Here is a 25,654-nt window from a genome sequence, read left to right on the forward strand (position 1 = left end):
AGCTGGAGTTTTGGTTTGCTAGTTATTGTATACATCCAATCCAATGTTGTGTGTGCCGTTGCTTCTGTGGCATGCTATCAAGTGCTATATATCATCAAATTTATGTATGTGCTGGTGGCCTTTCTAGTACAAAGCTGCAGGAGCACCACTTCAGCCACAATTTGGGTCACTGCACAGTTTTAATATATTTGCCCCATTATTGAGTAGTTTGAACATAATCAATTACACCCTTTGCTTTATTGTCTAAATTCAGTGCAAATAAATTGAGTTAAGCCTTAGTCCTAGATGTAATGATGTATGATATCATTTCTTCATGCATGCCAGATAATTTATATACACTTCTTTGTTGCTCTCTGATACAGGCTAAAATTAGAACCCTTGAAACTCAACTCAATGAAGCTCTTAGATCCAGCGAACCTAGGTCAACGTTTGTCTTACAGCCAGAGTCTGCAGCTCTATCCAATTCCAGACCAACTGGAGATGGCATGGACTCTTCTGCAGTAACCAAAAAACTAGAAGAGGAACTCAAGAAACGTGATGCTCTGATTGAGGTCTGCTGTACTTGACAATTTTGTATCTGATTGTAGTTTTTTTTTCCAAATTTTGTTTCCTATTAAATTGTGGTTATTATATTTTACTTCTTTGATCATCAAATTTTGCAGTTTTTTATATAGTTGAGCATAAACTTTCATAAAAACCATTAATGGCCATAACATTCTGTATGTCTTACTGATAATAATTAGTATACATATAGGAGCATACTTAAGTATGGGTGGACCTCCATCATTGAAAGAAACAATCAAGTCTGTTAGAATATATTAGATGTGATTAGATATGATTAGATGTGATTAGATATGATTAGATATGATTAGATTACTTCCTATCCGTAAATATTCTGATTGTATTAGGTCTGGGCCTTTCACTTAAGCCCATTAGGGTCTCTATATATTGTAACTCTCTGAATTAGATCAATACACAACATATTATTTTATATTCAAGTTGGTATCAGAGCTCTTTTGTTCTGGGAATTTTCGCTTCCGCTAAAACCCTAAGCTCACTGCATAGGCGTTCTCTCCTTCCTCTAACGTCGTGCGTCCCTCCGGCTTAGTTCTACACTGTTCACACGGTTTTTTTAAAAAAAAAATCACTGTTCATCGTCCGTACAGGATGCACTATTCACCGCCCGTACGATTTCACTGTTCACCGCGTCCGTACCGTTACTGTTCACCGTCCGTACAAAAATTGTTCACCCCGTCCGTACAGGTACTGTTCACGAAAAAAAAAAATTCTGTTTCAAATTTGGTCATCTCCTATATAATATTATGGCAGCAAATGATTCTGATCATTCGGAGGTCAATTCTCAACCTCATCCTGTCAAAAATTCTCCCAATATCATCTCTACCAATGCTGGGTCCATTACCTCTTCAAAATTGAAGGGTTCTGTTAATTACAAGAATTGGGCCACCTCTCTTGCTGCGAATATAGCTCAGCAGTCAGACAATGCATCATTTGGTTCAGTTTCTCTCTCACTTGCGGACTATGCTGCACTCCAAACTCTTCTCAAGAAGGCTTCTCCTCAGTCTCAGCCCTCCGCTCCATATACCGGTAATCCCGTTGCTTGTGTTTCTCAATCTACATCACTTGGCACTTGGATATTTGACTCAGGTGCTACCGATCATCTCTGTGGTAATAAGGAACTCTTTACATCTCTTACTTATTCTGATCATTTACCTTCATTTACCCTTGCTGATGGAACCAAAGCTCCAGTTCGTGGGATTGGACAAGCTCGTCCGACCTTTACCTTGGCCTTGACATCTGTTTATTACATTCCTGGCATCCCTTATAACTTAATTTCTATTAGTAAATTGATCCACTCCCTCACTTGCACCATTACTTTTTCAAACCATTCTGTTTCTGTGCAGGATCCGGGTACGGGGAAGATGATTGGAGTGGGTCGTGAGTCACGGGGGCTTTACTATCTAGAGGTGCCTCGTCCTTCAGTGGCATGCTCTCTCACAGAATCTCCACAACTTATCCACAGTCGCTTCGGTCATCCAAGTCTTTCAAAGTTGCAGAAGATGGTTCCTCTTTTATCTAGTCTTCAGTCTTTAGATTGTGTGTCATGTCAACAAGGGAAGCATACACGCTCCTCTTTTGCCAGTCGAGTCAATAAACGAGCTGATGCCCCTTTCTCTCTTGTTCATTCAGATATCTGGGGTTCAAGTCGTACCTTGTCTGTTTTAGGTATTTCGTTACCTTTATTGATGATTTCTCCCGTTGCACTTGGATTTATTTAATGAAAAACCGATCTGAGTTGTTTTCTATTTATCAAAAATTTTCTGCTGAAATTCATACTCAATTTGGTGCCTCTATTCATATTTTACGTAGTGATAATGCTAAGGAATATGTTTCTGTGGACTTTTCTAATTTCTTAGCCAAACATGGTACTTTACACCAAACTACTTGTCCTCACACTCCACAACAAAATGGAGTAGCTGAACGTAAGAATAGACATCTTATTGAGACTGCACGGACTCTTCTTATTCACATGCATGTTCCTCTTCACTTCTGGGCCGATGCAGTCCTTGCCTCTTGTTTTCTCATCAACTGTATGCCTTCATCTGTGCCTAATAATGACATTCCTTATAACTTATTGCTTCCATATGTTCCTCTCTATCCTCTATCCCCACATGTCTTTGGTTGTACCTATTTTGTTCATGATCTCACCCCTGGTAAGGACAAGTTAACATCTAAAGCCTTTAAATGTCTTTTTCTTGGTTATTCTCGTCTTCAAAAGGGTTATCGTTGTTATTCTCCCGATCTTAAGCGTTACTTAGTTTCCGCTGATGCACTTTTCTTGATCAACAACCCTTTAATTCTATCCCATCTCCGTTGTCACAGGTTGATCATGTTCTTCCTGTCCCTTTTCTTGACTTGTCTGTGCCAGCTGCAGGTGCTTCTATTCCAGATGAGCAACCTATTGCTTCTATACCTGCGGACCGTCCACTTCTCACCTATCAGCGTCGTAAAATTGTGCCTCCTGTCGACTCGACTCTTGCTGACTCATCGCCCATTGCTATTGATTCTTCCTCTCCGGATCCTTCACCAGAGGCTCTTCCCATTGCTCAAAGAAAAGGTACACGTACTACTCGTAATCCTTATCCTCTTTATACCTTTTTGAGCTATGACCGTCTTTCTTCACCTCATTTCACCTTTGTTTCTAGTCTTTCTTCTGTTTCTATTCCTAAGACCACAGGTGAAGCACTTTCCCATCTAGGGTGGCGCCATGCGATGCTTGATGAGATGACTGCCCTTCATTCCAATGGCACTTGGGACCTTGTTTCTGCTCCTCCACAGAAGTCTATATTTGGTTGTCGTTGGGTGTTTACTGTGAAAGTTGGACCTGATGGCCATGTCGATCGACTCAAGGCACGCCTAGTTGCAAAAGGTTTTACTCAAATCTTCGGCCTTGATTATAGCGATACATTCTCTCCGGTCGCTAAGATGGCGTCAGTTCGCCTATTTCTTGCTCTTGCTGCTGTTCGTCATTGGTCACTCCTTCAACTTGACATCAAAAATGCATTTCTTCATGGTGATTTACAAGAAGAAGTCTACATGGAGCAACCGCCTGGTTTTGTTGCTCAGGGGGAGTCTGGGAAGGTGTGTCGTCTTCGAAAATCCTTATATGGTCTCATGCAGTCTCCTCGAGCATTGTTCAGTCGCTTCAGTTTTGCTGTTCAGGCGTTTGGCTTAATTCGCAGTAAAGCTGACCATTCTGTATTTTATAGGATTGCTTCTCCTGACAAGTGCATCTATTTGTTAGTCTATGTTGACGACATCATTCTCACCGGAAGTGATCAAGACGGAATTCGTCAGTTAAAACAACATTTATTCAGTGTATTTCAAACAAAGGACCTTGGGAAGCTGCGTTACTTCTTGGGAATTGAGGTGGCGCAATCTAGACAGGGCATTTCTATTTGTCAAAGGAAGTATGCCTTGGATATCTTAGAAGAAACTGGTATGTTGGGGAGTAAACCAGTTGATACACCCATGGATCCTAATGTCAAGTTATTGCCCGGACAGGGGGAGCCGGTGTCTGATCCTGGACGTTATCGGAGGCTAATTGGGAAGCTCAATTATCTTACTGTGACTAGGCCAGATATTTCTTTTGCTGTTAATACGGCTAGTCAGTTCCTTGATTCCCCTTGTGATTCACATATTGGGATGCTGCTGTGAGGATCCTCCGATACATCAAAGGAGCACCAAGAAAAGGTTTGTTGTATTCGGATCAGGGAAATACAGAAATTTGTGGTTATTCAGATGCTGATTGGGCAGGATCACCCTCGGACAGGCGCTCTACTTCCGGTTATTGTGTCTTCTTTGGAGGAAACTTAATTTCGTGGAAGAGCAAGAAACAACCTGTTGTTTCTCGATCTAGTGCAGGAGCTGAGTATCGTGCAATGGCAAATACTACCTGCGAGTTAATCTGGTTAAAGCAGTTGATTCAGGAGCTTCATCTTTGTGAACAGAAACAACCCATGACACTCATCTGTGATAATCAAGCTGCGCTACATATATCCTCTAATCCTGTATTTCATGAGAGGACCAAACATATAGAAATTGATTGTCACTTCATTCGAGAAAAGATTCAGTCAGGAGAAATCAAGACAGCGTTCGTCAACTCTTCTGATCAACTAGCGGATGTCTTCACTAAAGCTCTTAGAGGTCCTCGGGTTGAATACATTTGTAACAAGCTTGATGCTCACAATATATACGCACCAGCTTGAGGGGGAGTGTTAGAATATATTAGATGTGATTAGATATGATTAGATGTGATTAGATATGATTAGATATGATTAGATATGATTAGATTACTTCCTATCCGTAAATATTCTGATTGTATTAGGTCTGGGCCTTTCACTTAAGCCCATTAGGGTCTCTATATATTGTAACTCCCTGAATTAGATCAATACACAACATATTATTTTATATTCAAGTAAGTCGAAAAAGAGGTTGAGCTGAAATGGGATAGATTTAGTAAATGGGCAAAAAAATCAAAAGCTAAACTTGCAAACAAGAAAAATCAGCTTAATTTCTGGTTTGCATCTTCAGATAACCTTTCTAATTTGTAGAAGATATACTCGGTCTAAAAGTTGCCAAGCCGTAAGTTAATATTTCTTTTGTTGAATTCTTTAGCTGTATTGAATTTTGATATGCCTAATATAGTTTTATATTGTTTTGGTGAGGAGCTCAATTTGATATTTGATGTTTTGCAGAGGTTGCATGAAGAAAATGAGAAATTGTTTGATAGATTAACTGAGAAAGCCTCTGTGGCTGTGTCGCCTAAGGTGGGAAAGTTTAGTTACATACCAGTAACTGTTTACAATCGTTGTGTAGAACTGTTATATATAAAAGGAATTATTGTTATCAACCTTTTTAAATTCCACTCTTTTTTTATTTTAAATTTTACATATCAAATTATGATATTTGATTAAAGGAAGTTCCACTGCACATGGTCCTGTTGTAGTCTTCTTCTGATGATTGGGCTTGCGTTACTAAGAACTTCAACAGAGTAGTTAAAAATGTCTTTATCTTGCACATAAATAATGTTTGAATGTGAACAACTTTTGATTTGTAAATTGGCTTCTGTCTTTCTTTTGATCAATCGTGGAATTAGCAACATATCGCAATACTGTCATAGATAACAAATACAAACTGTAATGTGACATTTATTTATATTGATAATCATGCTTCTGTGCTGTCTACGTGGTACTTGTGGCTTCCTAAAATTGGCACCTTATTTTCAGCTTTCAAGTCCATTATCTCGGGGATCAGTTAGTGTTCAATCTCGAGATATGGGAAGGTACATTTTATTCCATTTCTTGTATATTATGCAGTTGTGTTTTGTTTTCAAGAATATGATTTTGGATTTATTCTCATTGGTTTGACGTAGGAATGGTACCAGCAACAGTACAAAAACTCATTCTAGGGATGTTCTTCCTTCATCTTTGGCCATTGACAAGAATGATGGCACAGTTACAGTAGTTAAATCTGGCTCTGAAGTAGTTAAAACTACCCCAGCAGGTGAATATCTTACTGCTGCCCTGAATGACTTTGATCCAGATCGATATGAAGGGCATGCTGCCATTTCTGATGGTGCAAACAAGCTTTTGATGCTGGTATGCAAGTTTGCTGAAAATTGCTTTATTGTAATTTGTGGAGATATCTATTTTCCCGTTACACATTGAGCTGAGTCCTTTCTTGAGAGGAATGTCTAAATCCTCATCATACACGTAAACTTGAAAATTTAAGTATGCTCTAACCTCTTGCTAGTTACTCACTGGATAATATAGTGACTCCAATGCATTAAGAAGCTTTCAGGAAATTACACTCACAATGCTGGAGTTTAATGCTTATTACACGCGACATCCTTCTTATATGGGACATGCCACGAGCCTTTGTTGATTGAAACGGTGATAGCTTTCGATTTAATATATGGGTAACATATCTTGTTTACCCTCAAATAAAAATCCTATTCATGCTTACCCTGCCTCATAATTAAAAGCTTACATTTCCTGTTTGTAACTGTGTATATTTCTTCATTAATTACCAATGGGATGAGTTTTTTACAATATAACAAAGATAAAAAAGGTAAAAGAGTAAAACAACAAAGGCTATATGGGCTAAGGCCCATAACACTAATGTACAAGAAATTCCCACACTCCCCCTCAAGTTGGGAGATAAATATTTGATCATTCCCAACTTGTCTATTAAGTTATCAAAAACTGATCTGCGTAGACTCTTAGTAAGAATGTTTGCAGTTTGCTCTTTGGTAGGAAAATATGACATACACACACTCTCATCATCCAATTTCTCCTTGATGAAGTGACGATTAACCTCCACATGTTTTGTTCTGTCATAATGAACAATATTTTGAGAAATACTGACAGCAGCTTTGTTATCACAATACAACCTTAATGGTAGGGAATAAGAGATCTTCAGTTCATCTAAGAGTCTTCTTAACCAGACTCCCTCACAAACTTCATGAGCTAGTGCTTGGAATTTTGCCTCAGCACTACTCCTTGCAACCACTGTTTGCTACTTGCTTCTCCAAGTTGCTAAGTTTCCCCACACATAGGTGCAATAGCTTGAGGTTGACTTTCTGTCTACTGATGAACCATCCTAATGTGCATCAGTGTAGATTTCAATCATCTTATTGTACCCCTTTTTGAAAAACAATCCCCTTCCTGGTGTACTCTTGAGGTACCTTAGGATTCTATATACTGCTCCAAGATGTTTCTCTTTGGGTGAATGCATAATTTGGCTAACTATGCTTACTGCAAAAGCAATGTCAGGTCGAGTATGGGACAAGTAGATCAACCTTCCAACCAATCTCTAATACTGCTCCTTGTCCACCTCTTTCCCATCTTCAATACCCAACTTAATGTTGGGTTTTATAGGTGTTTCGGCTGGCTTGCATCCTAGCATGCCTGTCTCCTGAAGCAAATCTAAGATGAACTTCTTTTGAGAGATAGTGATCCTTGTCTTGCTTTGGGCTACTTCCATGCCAAGGAAATACTTTAGAACCCGAAGGTCCTTCAGTTCAAACTGACATGCTAGATTCTCCTTTAAGGAATCTAACTCCTCACGGTCATCACCAGTAATAATTATTTCTTCCACGTAGACTATAAGAATGGCAACTTTACCATCCTTAGAGTGTTTGTGGAAGAGTGTATGATCAGTTTGTTCTTGTAAGAAACCCTTCCTCTTAACTGCTTGAGTAAACTTATCGAACCATTCTCTAGGAGACTGTTTAAGTCCATAGAGAGACTTCTTTAGCTTACACACCAAGCTAGCTCCTTTTTTGAAACCAGGTGGTGGATCCGTATAGACTTCTTTATGTAGGTCACCATTCAAAAAAGCATTCTTTACATCCAGCTGTTGTAAGGGCCAATCCTGATTAGCAGCCAAGGATAGAAGAACTCCAATAGTGTTGAGTTTAGCAACAGGAGAAAAGGCTTCTTGATGCTGCACGTTTGAGTGTACCCTTTTGCAACCAGTCTGGCCTAATATCTATTGATGCTGCCATTTGCATTGAAATTAATGGTGTACACCTACTTGCAGCCAACTGGTTGCTTTCCTCTTGGTAATTCCACAATGTCCCAAGTGTTATTCCTTTCCAAAGCATCCATTTCTTCAATGACAGCCAACTTTCAATTTGGATCATCAAGGGCTTCTTGGATATTTTTTGGAATCTTCATACCATAGTAGCATAGTAGTTAAAAGCGGATTGCGGCCCGTTGCGGCCAACCCTGAAAAACGCTATAGCGGGTTGCGGTTGCGGAAATAGCGGAATGTATTAACATAACCTAGATACATCATACATATATATGCTAAAAAATAAAAATTAATCAATAATAATAATAAAGAATTGCTCCAAAACAAATAGGAATTCCAAGTAGCCTATTAAAAGATCTAAATATTGTCAATATCCAAAACATATTCCATTCCGTTTCCATATTCAAATGTCAAAAAGAACTAATCAGAATCTTCAATTCCATCATCACCAAAGTTTGTTTCAGCCTCACTGTCACTAGTTCTATATTATACAATTGTTCTGGCACATCTTCAAGTCCTTCTGTTTCTATAATGTACTTTCCTTTAGAGCTTGAAGGCAAAGTAGTGGACCTTGTCTGCTGTCTAGTGTAAACTATAGGTTCATCAACATTAGTTACATTTGCAATTACACCCCAGGTCAAGGTATCACCCTCAAATACAACTTCATTCTCATTATGTTCCCCATCTCCTCCCATATCTCCTATCAACCATTCATTGCTTTCATCAATACCATTTAGGAGAATAGGATCAATCAGATCACGACTGTCAAATCGGTGTTTAATAGTTTGGTTATATTTAATATAGACCAAGTCCTTCAACTTCTGACGCTCAAGTCTACTTCGCTTCTAGGAATGAATCTATTTGATAATTAATTAAAAAATATTAGTTTCACAATTCGTTATGAAGCTTTATAAAATAAAACCATTGAGCATATACTTACATGCTCAAAAATACTCCAACTGCGCTCACATCCTGAAGAGCTGCAAGTCAGACTCAATACTTTAATGGCAATTTTTTTCGGTGCTTTTGTTTGTGTTCCATATGTCCCCCACCATTGAACTGTAATACAAAATATAATAACTAAATAATATGACTAGTTAAATAAATTGTAATAATAAAAGCCTAAAGTGATCAAAAACTTACGAGGAGACACTTTATCCCTTTGTCTTTTGGCCGAGTCCATGCCAAAGAGACCCTGAGCTTTCTTATATAATTCCAATTCATCCATAACCTGGTCCATGTCATCCTCATTGGCAGTTAGTCTCTCGAAGCATTTTAAATAACCATTAACCACTTCTAAATCTTCATCAAGCTTTGGATTAGAATAAAAATATTGAGGGTTAAGATAATGCCCAGCTGCATGCAAAGGATGATGAAGTTGACAATCCCATCTTCTATCAATGATAGCCAAACTCTCTTTATACTTATCTTCCTTTCCAATTCCACGAAATGCATTTTGAATTGCTTCTTTGGCCCTATCCATTGCTTCATAAATGTAACCCATTGCTGGCTTGTTTTCATTATCAACCATCTTCAGCACACCCACAAGAGGCCCCATAGCCTTAAGACAATAAAGAACATCATTCCAAAAAGATGTACTGAGTACTATATCAGTTGCCCTTTTCCTCTTAGGGTCTTTGGTAGTCTTAGATTTTGACCACTCATTCGAAGTGAACATCCTTCGGAGGTTGTTTTTCTGCTTATACAATCTTTGTAATGTCAAGAATGTGGTGGAAAACCTTGTCACTCCATGCCTCACCAATTCTGTTTTGCTTGTGAACTTCCGCATAGTGTTCAATGCCAATGAAGGATTATAAATGAAACCTACTAGGTTGATGCCTCTTTTTATTGTCCTTTTTACTCGATCAAGCTTTCCAATGTCTTCTAGCATCAAGTCCAAGCAATGGGCAGCACATGGAGTCTAAAACAAATGACGTCTCTTCGCTTGTAAAAGTTTTCCTAACATCACAAGCATAAACTTAATTAAGAAAATGAGTCACGAATAAATTGAAATATTAACAATTGAATGAGGTTATTGTCTCTTACCAGCCAAAACATAATTTCTTCCGTTGTCGGTCACCACTTGAACAACATTTTGTTCACCAATCTCCATCATAAAAGTGTCCAGAAGTTCATGTAATTTCTCACCAGTCTTCATATACGAAGAAGCATCAACACTCTTGACAAACATAGTTCCTGATGGACAATTCACCGAGAAATTAATCAAAGTTCTACCCTTCTTATCTGTCCATCCGTCAGACATAATAGAACATCCATAGTTTACTCTCTCTATCTCATGCTCCTTCAGTAATTGCTTTGTATACTCTAACTCTTTTTGAAGGAGTGTATTTCTACATTCATAATAAGATGGAACCTTCAAATGAGGACCATAGTTCCCTATTGCTTTAACCATCAACCTAAACTTCTAGAGCGTACAACATTGAAAGGTATCCCATTCGTTACTAAAAACCTCTCAATATATTGAACTGTTCTTACTCTAGCTTCTTTATCACACACATCATTGATGCTTGTTTGCCTTTTCCCTAACTTGATGTTGTCTTCTGGTTTTTTCAAAAGAAGTAAGTCCATGGGACCTTTCACAGTCTTGCCTTTCTTGGTAGCAACAACAGAGGAATCACTATTGGGTGTTACTCCCTTTTTTCCAGTTCTAAGGTTATGGATTTCTTCCACATCTTCAAGCTCATCATCATCTTCTTGTAGCTCATTTAGGGAAGCATTCTTATCAGCTAGCTTCTTCTCATATGCTTCCTTCAAAGCATTTCTTACTTCTGGGGGTTTTTTCTTACATGGCTCTACTTCTCCATTTATCCCCATTTGGTGTAATTTAGCCTTGGTAATTCCACTTCTTGTTGTCTTCTGACAGAAGTCACGTCCCGTTTCTTTTGTTATTGATATCCTTTAAGGAATTCCATTGCCATGCTATATCACGATGAGGACCCGGGGGTTTAACCAAACAACAAGAAGGAGATTCTTGTGTGCTGTTGTTGGATGCCATCACTAGCTATATTTATTAATAGAGTAAAGGCAAACAAAAAATAAAATAGAAATCAGAAAAAAGCTAAAATAAATTTCAATATTTTTTTGTCGCCGGGACCACAAATCAGCAAAGGAAGGCAAAAAAGCTAATCTCAATTTCGTTATTTTTCTTTCTAGGGACCACAAATCATCCTTGTCAGCTTCAATATAATATATATCACTAGACGACATATCCATGGTAGTTAAAATCGGGATTCCACCTAAAATCGGAAGAGGACAAAAAATCGTAAAACGTAAAATCCTAACGTAAAAAAATCGTAAAAACGTAAAAGCGTTTGGAATTTTGATGAAATCGTTTTGACTAAAAGAAATCGTAAAATCGCAGATTTAAATCGGGATTTTAACTACCATGGACATACCAGTAATGATCTTTTTATTTTTTTGTCAGACAAAAAGATTAGGAGGCCAGCAAAGAAAATAGAAGGTCAAAAAAGAGAAGAAGGAGGAGGTCAAAAAGAAAACCAAAAAAAGGGGAAAAAGTCAGAAAAAAATCCAAAAAAAAATAACCTAGAAAATAAAATGAAAGTAGGACGCTAGAAAAAAAACAAAAAAATAAATAAATAAAGAACGTTACCTACGAAGAGAAAAGAGATGATTCCCAGTCAAAAGAGAAAGACATTCAGATGAATAAGAGAGGTAGAGAGGAGACGCTGTTGAATAATAATTTGTTGGTCACAAATATAAATATAAATATATATATATATCTTATAAGATGCAAAAATATATTATATATCTGATTGGATACAAAAATATCTTATATATCTTATAGGATACAAAAATAGAGAAGAGATGATTGTATATAAATATGACTCTGATAGGATATATTGATTTTATATTTATTTTATATATATATATCTGATAGGATACAAAAATGTGTCGGTTGTATATATCTGATTGTATATAAATATGGTGGAAAGATAGAGAAAGATGATTGTAGATAAATATGACTCTGATAGGATATATTGATATATATATCTCTGATAGGATAGAAAAATATGTCGGTAATATATATCTGATAGGATACAAAAATGTGTCGGTTATATATATGATTGTATATAAATATGGTGGAAAGGTAGAGAAGAGATGATTGTATGTAAATTTGACTCTTATAGGATATATATATATATATATATATATATATATAAATATCTGGTCGGATACAAAAATATGTCGGTTATATATATCTGATAGGACACATTTTTGTATCAGTCACAAATAATAATAATTTGTTGAATAATTTATTAATTATTTGTATATAACTTGTATCTTTAAGATTTTGAACAATATCTTTTGATATTTTTTTACCCATAACATATAAATCAGCTTTTGATTATATATCTTAATTCATAAAAAACAAATTACTTTTCAGTGTCATGCCCGAGTTACTCAGAAGAGAGAGAGAGCTCTCCATTTTATAAAATAAAAGTCTTGGGAAATAATATTATAATAAATATCAGATTCAAAATGAATTGTACAAGTCACGTGGTCTTCTTTCTCGTCTCCGTCTTTATAACGCAGAAGAGAGAGAGCTCCATTTAAAAACGCAGAAGAGAGAGAGAGCTCCATTTTAGCCGCGATTTTTGCCAAAACTGACGCAATTTCCTCCGCTATTACGGCCGCTAAAGACGCGATCTCTTTCCGGCGCGGCGCGGAGCTATTTCTTGCGGTCGACCACCGCAACCCGCAAACGGTGCGGGTAGCGCCGCTTTTAACTACTATGCTTCATACTATCCATGACAGTGTTGAAGGCACGAAAACCTGGAGATAATCTATCGTAGGAGACATTGAGAAATGGGATATGAAATACAATATGCGAATCATGAAGATCGATTTATGTGATAGTTATCTGTGTTGCTGTTATTAATTTGAATTTAATAATTAGTTAGATTTGTTTTTAGTTTGTTTCGTTTGTTTTTTAGAGCTTATTTTATCAAATTGTTAATTAGGATTCTGTTTTCTATTTGTTAGGATTTTATTTTATTTTCTGAAGATATGATGACTAAGTTAGTTGTAAAGTCATCTATCTATATAACAGTGTATTCATCATTCATATTGAATTAAGGAGAAAAAAAAAGAGAACGGTTCTCAAATTCCAAAAAAACCTTCTTTAACAAGATCTGGGTCCTTTCCTGAGAGCAATTGACAAATGTAAATCCTCGTAGGAACGTGGACTCGGGTTTTGGAACTAGAAGCCAAAGTGGAATCCAGGCTGTGCAAAGATTTTAGATTATTTACAATTTGAAGAGGCTGTCTTCGACTATAAACCAACAATTGTTTTTGCTGATTATTGTCTCCATCTCTTTTCAACTGCTCATCTCCCTCTATTTCCAATTGTGGTGAGTTCTGTAATGTAGGGATGAGGTAAAACTGCGGGTTCCCATGACTGGTCTTCATCTAGAAGCTCCCCTTGAACTGAAGGCTGGGAAAAGAAAGATTGAATCTCAAAGAAAGTGACATTCATAGAGACAAACACCTTTCAGAGAGATGGGGACTGACATTTATATCCCTTTTGAGTAGGAGAGTATCCAATGAAGACACACTTGTGTGATTTAGGATCAAGTTTGGATCGTTGGTGTGATGGAACATAGACAAACACAACACACCAAACAATTTTGGAGGAATATGCATGGCGAACATAATAGCACGAGGAACTTCCAGAAGGTGCCTATTTTTTCTCTCGGCTACCCCGTTGTATTGAGGAGTATTAGGACATGAACTCTAATGAAGGATGCCATGATAAGACAAGTATTCTCCAAGGACGAAATTAAAGTATTCTTTACCATTGTCCATCCGAAGAATTTTTATAGAGGTGCCAAATTGGTTTTGAACCATGGCATGAAACTTTTTGAAAACTTGTGCAGTATCAGGCTTTTCTTTGAGAAGGTAAACCCAACTCACTCAAAAATGGTCATCAATGAATGTTATAAACCATCTCGAGTCAGAAATATTTTTTACACGAGATGAACCTCATATGTCACCGTGAATAAGAGTAAACATGGAGAATTTTTTATATTTTTTAATGGGATGTGATACATGAGGATGTTTTGCTAACTGACAGATATCACAAGAAAAGACTAGATTTTTCATTGAAAACAATTTTTGAAGATAATGAAAATTTGGGTGGCCTAACCTATGATGCCACAATATTACATCATAACCATAATTGGAAACAAAAAAAAGATCATTTTCACCAAAAGTAGCTTGATTCTCCACATGATCAGATCCCTAAAAAATGTAAGTCCTCCGTCTTCTTTAGCACTGCCAATCATCCTTTCTGATTCCTGTTCTTGAAAAAACAACCATGAATTGAATATTTAACAACACAATTAAGCTCTGTTATTAGCTTACTAACAGAAATGAGATTGCATGCTAAATTAGGAACATGGAGAACAGAATGTAACACAATCTTCTCGGAGAGTTTGATTGACCTATTCCCTGCAACTTTAGAATAACTTCTATCCGCTATTTTTACCCGAGAGTTCCTATAGCATGGATTATAGGAATCGAACAATGTTGGATTACCTGTCATGTGATCAGAGCCCCCGAAGTCAAGTACCTAACAAGTACTACCATCGATATGAAACACATTACCTTGTTTAGCTACATTGCTAGATGCCATACTGGATTCAGAACTAGCAGACGTATTCAAAAGCCTTTGTAGTTGATCAAATTGAGTCTTGCTTAGGAAAACACCACTTGAATCACCTGGGGCTCGGTTGTCTTCTGCCTTATCTTCAACAGAAGCCTGATAGCCACGACTCTTGCTTCTTCTTTTAGGCTTCCAACTTGCTGGCTTTCCATGAATATCCCAACAAGTGTCATGTGTATGACCCTCTTTATTGCAATGAATACACAATGGTATACCTATCCCTTTCTGATCTTTAAAGGCACGATCTGGGTTACCCTTGACGGCTAAGGTAGATACATAAGCAATCTTCTTCACATCCACTGACAATTCCTCTCCTAACATGATACGCATCCTACTAGCTTCCCTTTGAACTTCAGCAAAGGCGTCATCAAGTAAAGGTAATGGTCGCTTTCCTAGAACACGTCCTCTGACCTCATCAGCTAGGAACTCATAAAGTCTCTCCTTCTCCATATGTTTCTGAAACTTGGTGTCAGCTTCCAAACCTCCAAGATCAGTCTTACAGTGGAGATGAAGTTCATGCCACAAATTTTGCAATAGTATAGTATTCAGTGACAGACATGCCCCCTTGACGTAACTCTTTTAGTTTATTCTTGATCTCAAAGACTTGGGACCTATTTTCTAGGTCTGAATAATTCTTTTTTAAAGCATCCCAAATCTTCGTAGCCGTCTTAAGGAACAAATAAGTGCGGCTAATTTGAGGTTCCATAGAATTAGTCAGCCAAGCCATGACAATAGAGTTGTTGATCTCTTAATCTACTTATTTTGGATCATCTTCAGGAGGTTCTTTAATCTTTCCCGTGAGATAAACCCACCTTGCCCCTTCCTCTAATAACCAATTGGACTGATTGAGACCATCAAAGGAAGTTTTTTCCATTCAACTTGTGATTACTTATCTGATGGGACTGATTTTCACCATATGCCTGCTAGTTGGAAGCTGAAGACGTAGTGGTAGAGCCAATGGAGGAAGCCATGAGAGAAGACTAAGGTTATCTAGAAAAAAATTGTCTCTAGTCACAGATTTGGACCAGGAAACAAATAGAAGAGAAGAAGACGAATCCAATGAGACAAATCCGAAGCTGACTGGAAGTCTGTAGGGTGGTGCGTGGATGACACGCGCCGAATAGGGTCGCGCATGGGATGTCACTCTCTAGCTTGTTTCTGGTGTGTGGAGGGGCGGATGCTCGTGGGCCTTCTTGGAACCTTGTAGATTGGCTTGTTCTGATTCTATTGGTGTATGTTTTGGCCAGAAAAGTCGCTGGAAAAATTTTCCGGCGACGGTAGACGATGGCTGACGATGGTGGAAGGCTTGGATTCGACTGGTTTTGGCCTTCTACAGTGACTAGCAGCCTTACTTTGCGGTTGGGGCTTTGTAGGAAGTGAAAACAGCCTTAATAATGGCTGGACTTTGAGTTTTCTGGCGATGTGCCGCCGGTTTGATGTGACTTTGAGAAAACAACCTTTACCACACAATTCTTGATACTGTGTTTGTAACTGTATATTTCTACATTAATTACCAATGGCATGAGTTTTTTTACAATATAACAAAGATAAAAAAGTTAAAAGAGTAAAACAACAAAGGCTATTTACCAAAAAAATAAAAACAACAAAGGCTATATGGGTTAAGGCCCATAACACTAAGTTACAAGAAATTCCCGCATTTCCATCTCCAACTTTGTGCCTCAAACACAACACCATGCCACAACCCAAGACCCAAGCCTCACTGACCCCTACTACAATGTATTCCTTCACACAAACCATGTAAAATTCCACCAAGTTCCCTCTACCTTCGCCCACTAACAACCCTTCACGAAATTGTGAGTTTGACTTTTAGCTGCCATAATCTGGGAATTTGACAATGCGTGATCTCAATTCAGTTTGAAAGTGAATGGAAGCTTATAGTTTTCTGATTTTTTCCTTCTCAATTTGCAGCAATTTCCCCCCTTAATTATATAAGAATATATTATTAAAGGGAAAAAAACATCCTTGTTGAGACAACAAAAAATCCTCATGAGTAAGAATAACAAAAGACAAAAGCAAGCTAAAGCGGCTCAAAAATTCTGCAAAGTGGTCCAAACACTTTGCAAATTAGTAATATAAATTGACTTGTAACAACCATGTACTGAGCATCAAAGAGAGATTGTACATACAATTCTATACATAACAAATGTAAGGATAAAGAGACCAATTCCAATTCAGTGATGTTGATTGCTCAGCCTCAATAAAATGCTTGAACCAGTTCCAATACTGACTGCATGTCAATATTTATTTCAGGCTAGAATTTTTTGAGCATATTTCAAAATGGTTGCAGGTTCTGGCAGCTGTTATCAAAGCTGGTGCCTCTAGAGAACATGAGATACTTGCTGAAATTAGGGAAGCTGTTTTCTCTTTTATTAGGAAGATGGAACCAAAGCGAGTAATGGACACCATGCTTGTTTCCCGAGTTAGAGTTCTGTATATAAGATCTTTGCTCGCAAGATCCCCAGAGTTGCAACCAATTAAGGTAATAATAAATAGAGGTTATTGGATTTATCTTTTTTTTTTTAAAAAAAAGAATGTTCTAATAAGGTTTTCATTGTGTATCTCGTGGTGTTTTATTTAGTCTAGTGGCATACCTTTTGTTAATTTGGTAAGTCTTGCTCATTGAATTGGAAGGTCTTGCCAGTTGAGTGCTTTCTTGAGAAGGCGAATAGTGGGTTCAGTAGAACTTCCAGCCGAGCGAATAGTCCTCCAAGGTCTCCTGTGCAATATGTTGATATGCAGATCCAGCCATTTAAAGTGAATCTAAAGCCAGAAAAGAAGTCCAAATTTTCATCTGTTGTCTTGAAGATACGCGGGATAGATCAGGTAGCTGCTAATGCCTGTTAATCTATTATTATATAATCTTTCTTTATGCTGTATACACTAACACACGGAAGAGTTCAGTTAAGGAGGAATAGAAAACTATTGAGGAAGGATATAGTAGTTTCTCCTTGACTTCTTTTTGAACTTTTGAACATTATAAATTGTACCATTTCTTGGTGTCCCTATCTTCTATTATCATCTTAATAACTGGATGAGCAATGAAGGTTGGGCAAGTTAACCTTTATTAAACTTATAAGTTTCGATGAAGACATGACGTTCATTCTTTTATTTTTGGGTTCCTTTTGTGTCTTATTTCTTTTCTGGCCCACACCTAACAAAACATTTTCATTGTTTGAACTTAGGTTTCATATAGATTGTTCGTTATGCCTTAATCTCTTTGCAATTTAAAATAAACTGCACAGGACTTCTGGAGACAGCAAGTAACTGGTGGAAAGCTTAGGGAAATTACTGATGAAGCCAAAAGTTTTGCAATTGGGAACAAGGCTCTTGCTGCACTCTTTGTACATACTCCAGCAGGTGAGCTGCAGCGCCAAATTAGATCCTGGCTTGCAGAAAACTTTGACTTTCTATCGGTTACTGTAAATGATGCATCGGGGGATTCAACTGGTCAGTTGGAACTTCTCTCAACTGCAATTATGGATGGTTGGATGGCTGGACTTGGTGCTGCACTGCCTCCCCACACTGATGCCCTTGGCCAGCTATTATTTGAATATTCGAAACATGTCTATACTTCTCAACTTCAGCACTTGAAGGTATTCCTCTTGTTAGATCCACCTAGAGTGACTTATAATTGTGTACCTCAAGTTCTTGATTTCTCGAAGAAGCCTTGTTTGCCTCCGGACATTGTTGAGAGATGGTACTCTTAAAAGCTATGTTCATCACCTTCATACAATAACAATAATCTAAACATAATAAACTGAGTCCAGCTACTTCATGTGGCATCTATTATGGGATAAAGTTCTTTTCATAGCTTCTTTATGGTATTTAGCTAATGGTTACTTCGTAGGAGTTGCTTTTGTAGAAAACTGCTTATGTAAAGAGATGGTGAGATTACTTAATTGAGGAGTTTTCTGCTTAGCTGTTTTTGTGTGTGTGTGTGTTAATTTTATAAGGATATCATATCCTCTGCTTTACCTTGACTGGGTATGCTAGTTTGAATAAAAGTTACTATTTATGTAGTACCGACACTTCAAAAAACCTGAAGTGTTGGTGTTGGACACTTAGATACGCTCCTACATGGTGTCCGACACATGATCAACATTCCCGACACGTTGACCAATCTGACATGCGAATTTGACCGTGTCACAAGTTCAAATGGAATTTTTGTAATAAAATTAAAATTTTCAAAAAAATTAAATATATTAATAAAATTATAATTTTGAAAAAATATAATTATTTAAAAAAAAATTAAAAACTTTCACTTTTTCCCTTCCCATCCACGACAAGTCGACAACTCATTCTACCCTCAAAATTAAAAACACAAGTTACAAAATCTTAACTCATAAGGTGGTGCTTAGTATTCTGATATTTATACATGAAGAAATAAATAGAACTTGTATTTACAAGAATTTTAACTATTTCCTAGGACCCTATTGATTCGTGTTGAGATATATAGTCCCACATTTGTTGTATGTGCAACTAATGTGGAGTTTATAAGGCCGTGGACACTCCCACCCTTTGAGCTAGCTTTTGGGGTGGTGTATCCCAAGGTTCTTTACATGGTATCAGAGCCTCGCCGTCCCCCACTTTCTCTTGTGGAGTTTCTTAGCGCAGGTAGACTGGACCTGTTGCATTGTCCACTCTTCAAGCCCAATGGGCTCTCGTGTGAGGGGGCGTGTTGAGATATATATAGTCCCACATTGGTTGTATGTGCAACTAATGTGGAGTTTATAAGGCCTTGGGCACTCCCACCCTTTGAGCTAGCTTTTGGGGTGGTGTATCCCAAGGTTCTTTACAATTCCAATGCTACATTAAATCCTAGATTCTCCAATGCTATATCAATTACTGTTTCACTTCCCAATAACTATTGTTGGTCATTCCCAAGTGTAGAAACAGCTCAGGAACCTATCTCCAACAGTTACTTTCTATTAGATTTGTTTATTACAAGATGTTACTCTTTTATTTTCTTTAAACTTTTTGAATTAAAATTTCATTAGAAGGCATGAATAGGGCAGGTTCAACCTAAATTATTTATAAATACACAACTGTTTGCCAAAGAGATTTACTTGCTTGCTCCAGAGTTATTTTCAAATGTGTTACTTTGCTTGCTCCATGTTAATTAATTTTTGAGAAATTCTTTCCTACTAGTTTTCCTGATATAAGAATATTGCTTCAAGCTTTTTACGGAATATGAAGCCTTTTATTCTAAATTCCGATTAGTAATTTCTATGAACTATAGTTCAACTTTTCAACTAGTCGGCGGTAACGACCAGGGTCTGCCAATGGCTCCCCTTGTCCAAGTAATAACTTAATATTAGGATCCATAGTTGTATCAATGGGTTTACATCCCAACATACCAGTCTCATCTAAGATATCCAGTGCATACTTCCTCTGACAAATGGAAATGCCCTGCCTAGACTGTGCTACTTCGATTTCTAAGAAATATCGAAGTCTGCCAAGATCTTTGGTCTGAAACTGATTGAATAAGTACTTCTAACTGATCAATCCCAGCTTGATCGCTGCCAGTAATAATAATGTCATCAACATAGACCAAGAGATAGATGCACTGGCCAGAAGAGCTATGTCGATAGAAGACAAAATGATCTGCTTTACTTCGGGTTAAACCGAAGGATTGAACAACGGAACTGAAGCGACTAAACCAGGCCCGAGGAGACTACTTCAGGCCATATAAAGATTTATGAAGCTTGCATACCATGCCAGAACTCTCCCCCTGAGCAACAAAACTTGGTGGTTGCTCCATATATACTTCCTCCTGCAAGTCACCATGTAAGAAGGCATTTTTGATATCAAGCTGAATAAGAGGCCAATGATGAATGGCAGCAAGTGCAAGAAACAGACGAAAAGAGGCCATCTTGGCAACAGGAGAAAAAGTATCCTCATAGTCAAGACCAAAAATCTGAGTGTATCCTTTAGCCACTAATCGAGCTTTGAGGCGATCAATAGTGCCATCAGGACCAACTTTGATTGTGAATACCCATTGACACCGTCAATCTACTTCCCAGGAGGAGCACGAACAAGATTCCATGTGCCATTGGAGTGAAGTGCTTGCATTTCATCAATCATCACCTGACTCCAACCTGGATGAGAAAGTGCTTCACCTGTGGTTTTAGGAATGGAAATAGACGAAATACTAGAAACAAAAGTAAAATGTGGTGAAGAAAGTTTATCATAACTCAAGAAACTGTAAAGTGGATGAGGGTTGCGAGTGGATCGAATACCTTTACGAAGAGCAATGAGAGTAATCTCTGATGGAGGATCCAAAGGGGAAGAGTCGACAAGAGAAGATGATGAGTCAACAAGGGTCAAGTCCGCAGGAGGCGCAGTCTGACGACGTTGATAGGTGAGAAAAGGGCAATCCTCTGGGATGGAGGCAAGAGGTTGCTCCTCTGGGATAGAGTCACCTGTAGCTGGTAAAGATAAGTCAAGAAAAGGAACAGGAAGAACCTGATCAACCTGTGATATCTGAGACGGGATAGAATGAAAAGGTTGTTGATTAAGAAAAGTGACATCAGCAGAGACAATATAACGCTTGAGGTCAGGAGAATAACAACGATACCCTTTTTGAAAACGAGTATATCCCAGAAAAATACACTTGAAGGCTTTGGATGTTAATTTGTCTTTTCCTAGAGTAAGATCGTGAACAAAGCAAGTACATCCAAATATATGTGGAGGTAGAGGATAGGAATGTGCTCCTGGAAATAATACACTATGTGGAACTTCATTATTTAGCACAGAGGAAGGCATGCGATTGATGAGAAAGCAAGAGGTGATAATAGCATCTTCCCAAAAACAGAGTGGAACATTCATATGAATTAGAAGGGTACGTGCAGTTTCATCCAGATGTCTATTTTTACGTTCAACCACTCCATTTTGTTGTGGAGAGTGTGGACAGGTGGTCTGGTGTATCGTTCCATGTTTTTCCAAAAAATTAGAAAAATCAAGAGAGACATACTCTTTTGCATTATCACTACGCAATATCTTAATAGAAGCACCAAATTGAGTATTTATTTCAGCATAAATTTTTGATAAATTGAAAATAATTCAGAACGGTTTTTCATTAAATAAAACCAAGTACAACGAGAGAAATCATTAATAAAAGGTTACAAAATACTGAAAACCCAAAACAGACAAAGTTCGATTTGGACCCCAAATATCAGAATTATTGAAAAGAAGTTTTTGTATATTGATATTGAATAAATTACATGAGTGAGTATTTATACAAGAAAGAATCGCTAAGAATGACTAAGCGATGACTAATCAATCCTATCACAATCCTAATCACACTCAATTCTAATCAATCACAATTAATCCTAATCAATCATAATCAATCATAATCAATCCTAATTAATAGGAAATAAAAACGGAAACATGTTTGAATTCTAATTTTCTATACTCCCCCTCAAGTTGGGAGGTAAATATTGATCATTCCCAACTTGCCAATCAAGTCTTCGAATGCTGGACGGTGTAGGCCCTTGGTAAGGACATCTGCCGTTTGCTCTTTGGTTGGAACATATATCAAATGCACACTTCCATCATCTAATTTTTCTTTGATGAAGTGACGATCAACTTCCACGTGCTTTGTTCGATCATGATGCACAGGATTTTGAGCAATGCTAACAGCTGCCTTGTTGTCACAATATAGTTTTATTGGTAGGGAATATGAAATCTTCAACTCTTGAAGAAGTCTTCTCAACCAGATTCCTTCACAAACTCCAAGAGCTAAAGCTCGAAATTCTGCTTCAGCACTACTTCTTGCAACCACTGTTTGCTTTTTGCTTCTCCAAGTAACAAGATTTCCCCACACATAGGTGCAATAGCCTGAGGTAGATCTTCTTTCTACTGATGAGCCTGCCCAATCTGCATCAGTGTAGATTTCAATTGTCCTTTTATACCCCCTTTTAAAGAATAATCCTCTTCCTGGAGTATTCTTGAGGTATCTAAGCACCCTATAGACTGCACTAAGATGCTTCTCCTTGGGTGAGTGCATGAATTGACTAATCATACTCACCGCAAAGGCAATGTCAGGACGCGTATGAGATAAGTAGATTAGTTTACCAACCAATCGCTGATATTGTTCTTTATCCACCTCATTCCCATCTTCAATACCTAACTTGGTATTAGGTTCCACAGGTGTCTCAGCAGGTTTACACCCTAACATTCCTGTTTCCAACAAAAGATCTAGAACATATTTCTTTTGTGTTAGAGTGATGCCTGTTTTGCTCCTAGCAACTTCCATACCAAGGAAATATTTGAGAGTGCCAAGGTCTGAGTTCAAATTGAGCTGCTAGAAATTTCTTCAAGGTGTTCAATTCCTCAATATCATCACCTGTAAGAATTATATCATCTACATATACAATAAGAATAGCAATTTTACCATCCTTAGAGTGTTTGTGGAAGAGAGTATGATCAGTCTGTGCTTGAATGAAGCCTCTTCTTTTGACTGCTTGTGTGAATTTGTCGAACCATTCTCTGGGAGACTGTTTCAATCCATATAGAGACTTTTTTAGTTTACACACTGATCTATTTCCCTTTTCAAAACCAGGTGGAGGATCCATATAGACTTCTTCATGTAAGTCACCATTTAGGAATGCATTCTTCACATCTAACTGTTGCAGAGGCCAATCTAGATTGGCAGCAAGTGATAAGAGAACTCGGATGGTATTGACTTTAGCAACCGGAGCAAAAGTCTCATGATAATCTATCCCATGAGTCTGAGTGAAACCCTTTGCAACCAATCTTGCCTTGTATCTGTTGATGCTATTATCTGCATTGAATTTTATTGTAAACACCCATTTGCATCCTACTGCCTTTTTTCCTTTGGGTAGGGTCACTATCTCCCAAGTTCCATTTCTTTCTAAAGCATTCATTTCTTCAAAGACAGCATCCCTCCATTTTTTATCATTGAAAGCCTCATGTATATTTCTCGGTATCTTTGTACTATCCAACATAGTATTGAAAGCACGAAACCCTAGGGACAACTTTCCATATGAAATATGATTAGAAATAGGATGAGTAGTACAAGATCGAGTACCTTTTCTGAGAGCAATGGGCAAGTGTAGATCATTTTCACCATGACACTCAAGTATTGGGGTGCTGGAACTAGAACATGGTTCAGAATCCTGGCAGTGTAGAGGCTCTGGGTTATTCACACTTTGAGGAGGCTTTCGCCTGCTATAAACTTGTCCCCATTTTGAGGAGGCTCCTGATAGTGAGGATTCTGTAGCTCCCCCTGTTTCCAAAAGTAGAGGTAATACTGTGGCATTAATAGGTTCCCATGACTGATCTTCATCTACTCCTATAGACTCCCCCTGAAGAGAAGTCGAGGGGAAGAAAGGGTCATTCTCAGAAAAAGTGACATCCATAGAGACAAAGACCTTACGAAGAGAGGGTGAATAACACTTATAGCCACGTTGAGTAGGAGAATAACCAATAAAGACACACTGGAGAGACTTAGGATCAAGCTTAGACCGTTGATGGGAGGGAATATGGACAAATACAACACAACCAAATAACTTGAGAGGTAAGGAGGAGACACCTCGGAAGGAAGGGAAGATACGAACAAGACTAGAAAGAGGAGACTGAAATTTCAGAATGCGAGATGGCATTCAATTTATCAGATACGAGGCAGTGAGAACTGCCTCTCCCCAAAGATATTTAGGAACACTCGTGGTAAACATAAGAGCCCGAGCAACTTCAAGGAGATGTCGGTTTTTTCTTTCCGCAACTCCGTTTTGTTGGGGTGTGTCAGGACACGAGCTTTGGTGAAGGATGCCATGTTGGGAAAGATATTCTCCAAGAATAGAGTTAAAATACTCTTTGCCATTATCTGTACGAAGAATTTGTATAGCAACTTGGAATTGGGTTTGAACCATGGCATGAAATTTTTTAAACACGGATGCAGCATCGGACTTATCCTTTAGAAGATACACCCAACAAACTCGAGAATGGTCATCAATGAAGGTAATGAACCATCGAGTACCTGAAATATTTTTAACACGGGCTGGACCCCATATGTCGCTATGAATTAAGGAAAATGGGGAAGAGTCATGGTGAACTTTAGAAGGATAATGAGCACGAGTATGCTTGACAAGTTGACAAATATCACAAGAAAACAAACTTGGACTTTTATTAATAAATAAGTTTGGCAACAACTTCTGAAGATAAATAAAATTTGGATGGCCTAGCCTACGATGCCACAACATAACATCATTACATGAATCAAAAGGAAACATAGAGTTTTTTTCTACGAAAACAGCTTCATGAGTCACATCCTCCTCAAAGTAGTAAAGTCCACCATCCTCTCTAGCACTGCCAATCATCCTCTCCGAGTCCTGTTCCTGAAAAACACAACCATGTGGAAAGAATTTAGCAAAGCAATGCAACTCAGAGGTGAGCTTGCTAATGGAAATGAGATTACAAGTCAGAGAAGGAACATAAAGAACTGATGTCAAAGTAATCAGCTCAGAAAGTTTAATGGTTCCGTGTCCCGCAATCTGGGAAAAACTGCCATCGGCGATCTTGACCCGAGAAGGTTCAGAATATGGAGTGTATGAACAAAACAAGCCAAGATTACCTGTCATATGATCAGAGGCTCCAGAATCAAGGATCCAATGATTTTGACTATCAACATGGAAAGTTGTACCTTGCTGGACCACATGACTAGTGGCCTTAGGAGGTTGCTCGTGGTAATAAAAAGAGTGTTTTGAGGAAGCCATGAATAAAAAGAGAAGGGTTGACCGTTGATGAAAAATCAAGTTTTGTAAACTTTTGATCTGACCTCTGGAACAG

General features: G+C 37.9%; 1 protein-coding gene across 5 annotated transcripts in view; it reads left to right on the top strand.

The window, feature by feature from the left end:
- Nucleotides 1-25,654, top strand: part of LOC133301166 (kinesin-like protein KIN-14B) — a 63,154-nt gene that overhangs the window by 27,858 nt on the left and 9,642 nt on the right. For 2 of the 5 annotated variants that reach the window (XM_061500788.1, XM_061500789.1), the window contains exons 13-19: nt 363-551; nt 5,277-5,348; nt 5,808-5,863; nt 5,972-6,179; nt 17,133-17,324; nt 17,477-17,668; nt 18,088-18,438. In XM_061500788.1, the coding sequence (XP_061356772.1) occupies nt 363-551; nt 5,277-5,348; nt 5,808-5,863; nt 5,972-6,179; nt 17,133-17,324; nt 17,477-17,668; nt 18,088-18,438 (1,260 nt within the window). Of the gene's footprint in view, nt 1-362; nt 552-5,276; nt 5,349-5,807; nt 5,864-5,953; nt 6,180-17,132; nt 17,325-17,476; nt 17,669-18,087; nt 18,439-25,654 lie in introns of all 5 variants that reach the window. The other 3 variants (XM_061500787.1, XM_061500791.1, XR_009750148.1) reach the window with 2 other exon arrangements.

The sequence above is a fragment of the Gastrolobium bilobum genome, unplaced genomic scaffold, assembly GCF_033153095.1.
Source record: "Gastrolobium bilobum isolate Gb01-03AN ecotype WA unplaced genomic scaffold, APGP_CSIRO_Gbil_v1 utg4610, whole genome shotgun sequence".
Classification (NCBI taxonomy): Eukaryota; Viridiplantae; Streptophyta; class Magnoliopsida; order Fabales; family Fabaceae; genus Gastrolobium; species Gastrolobium bilobum.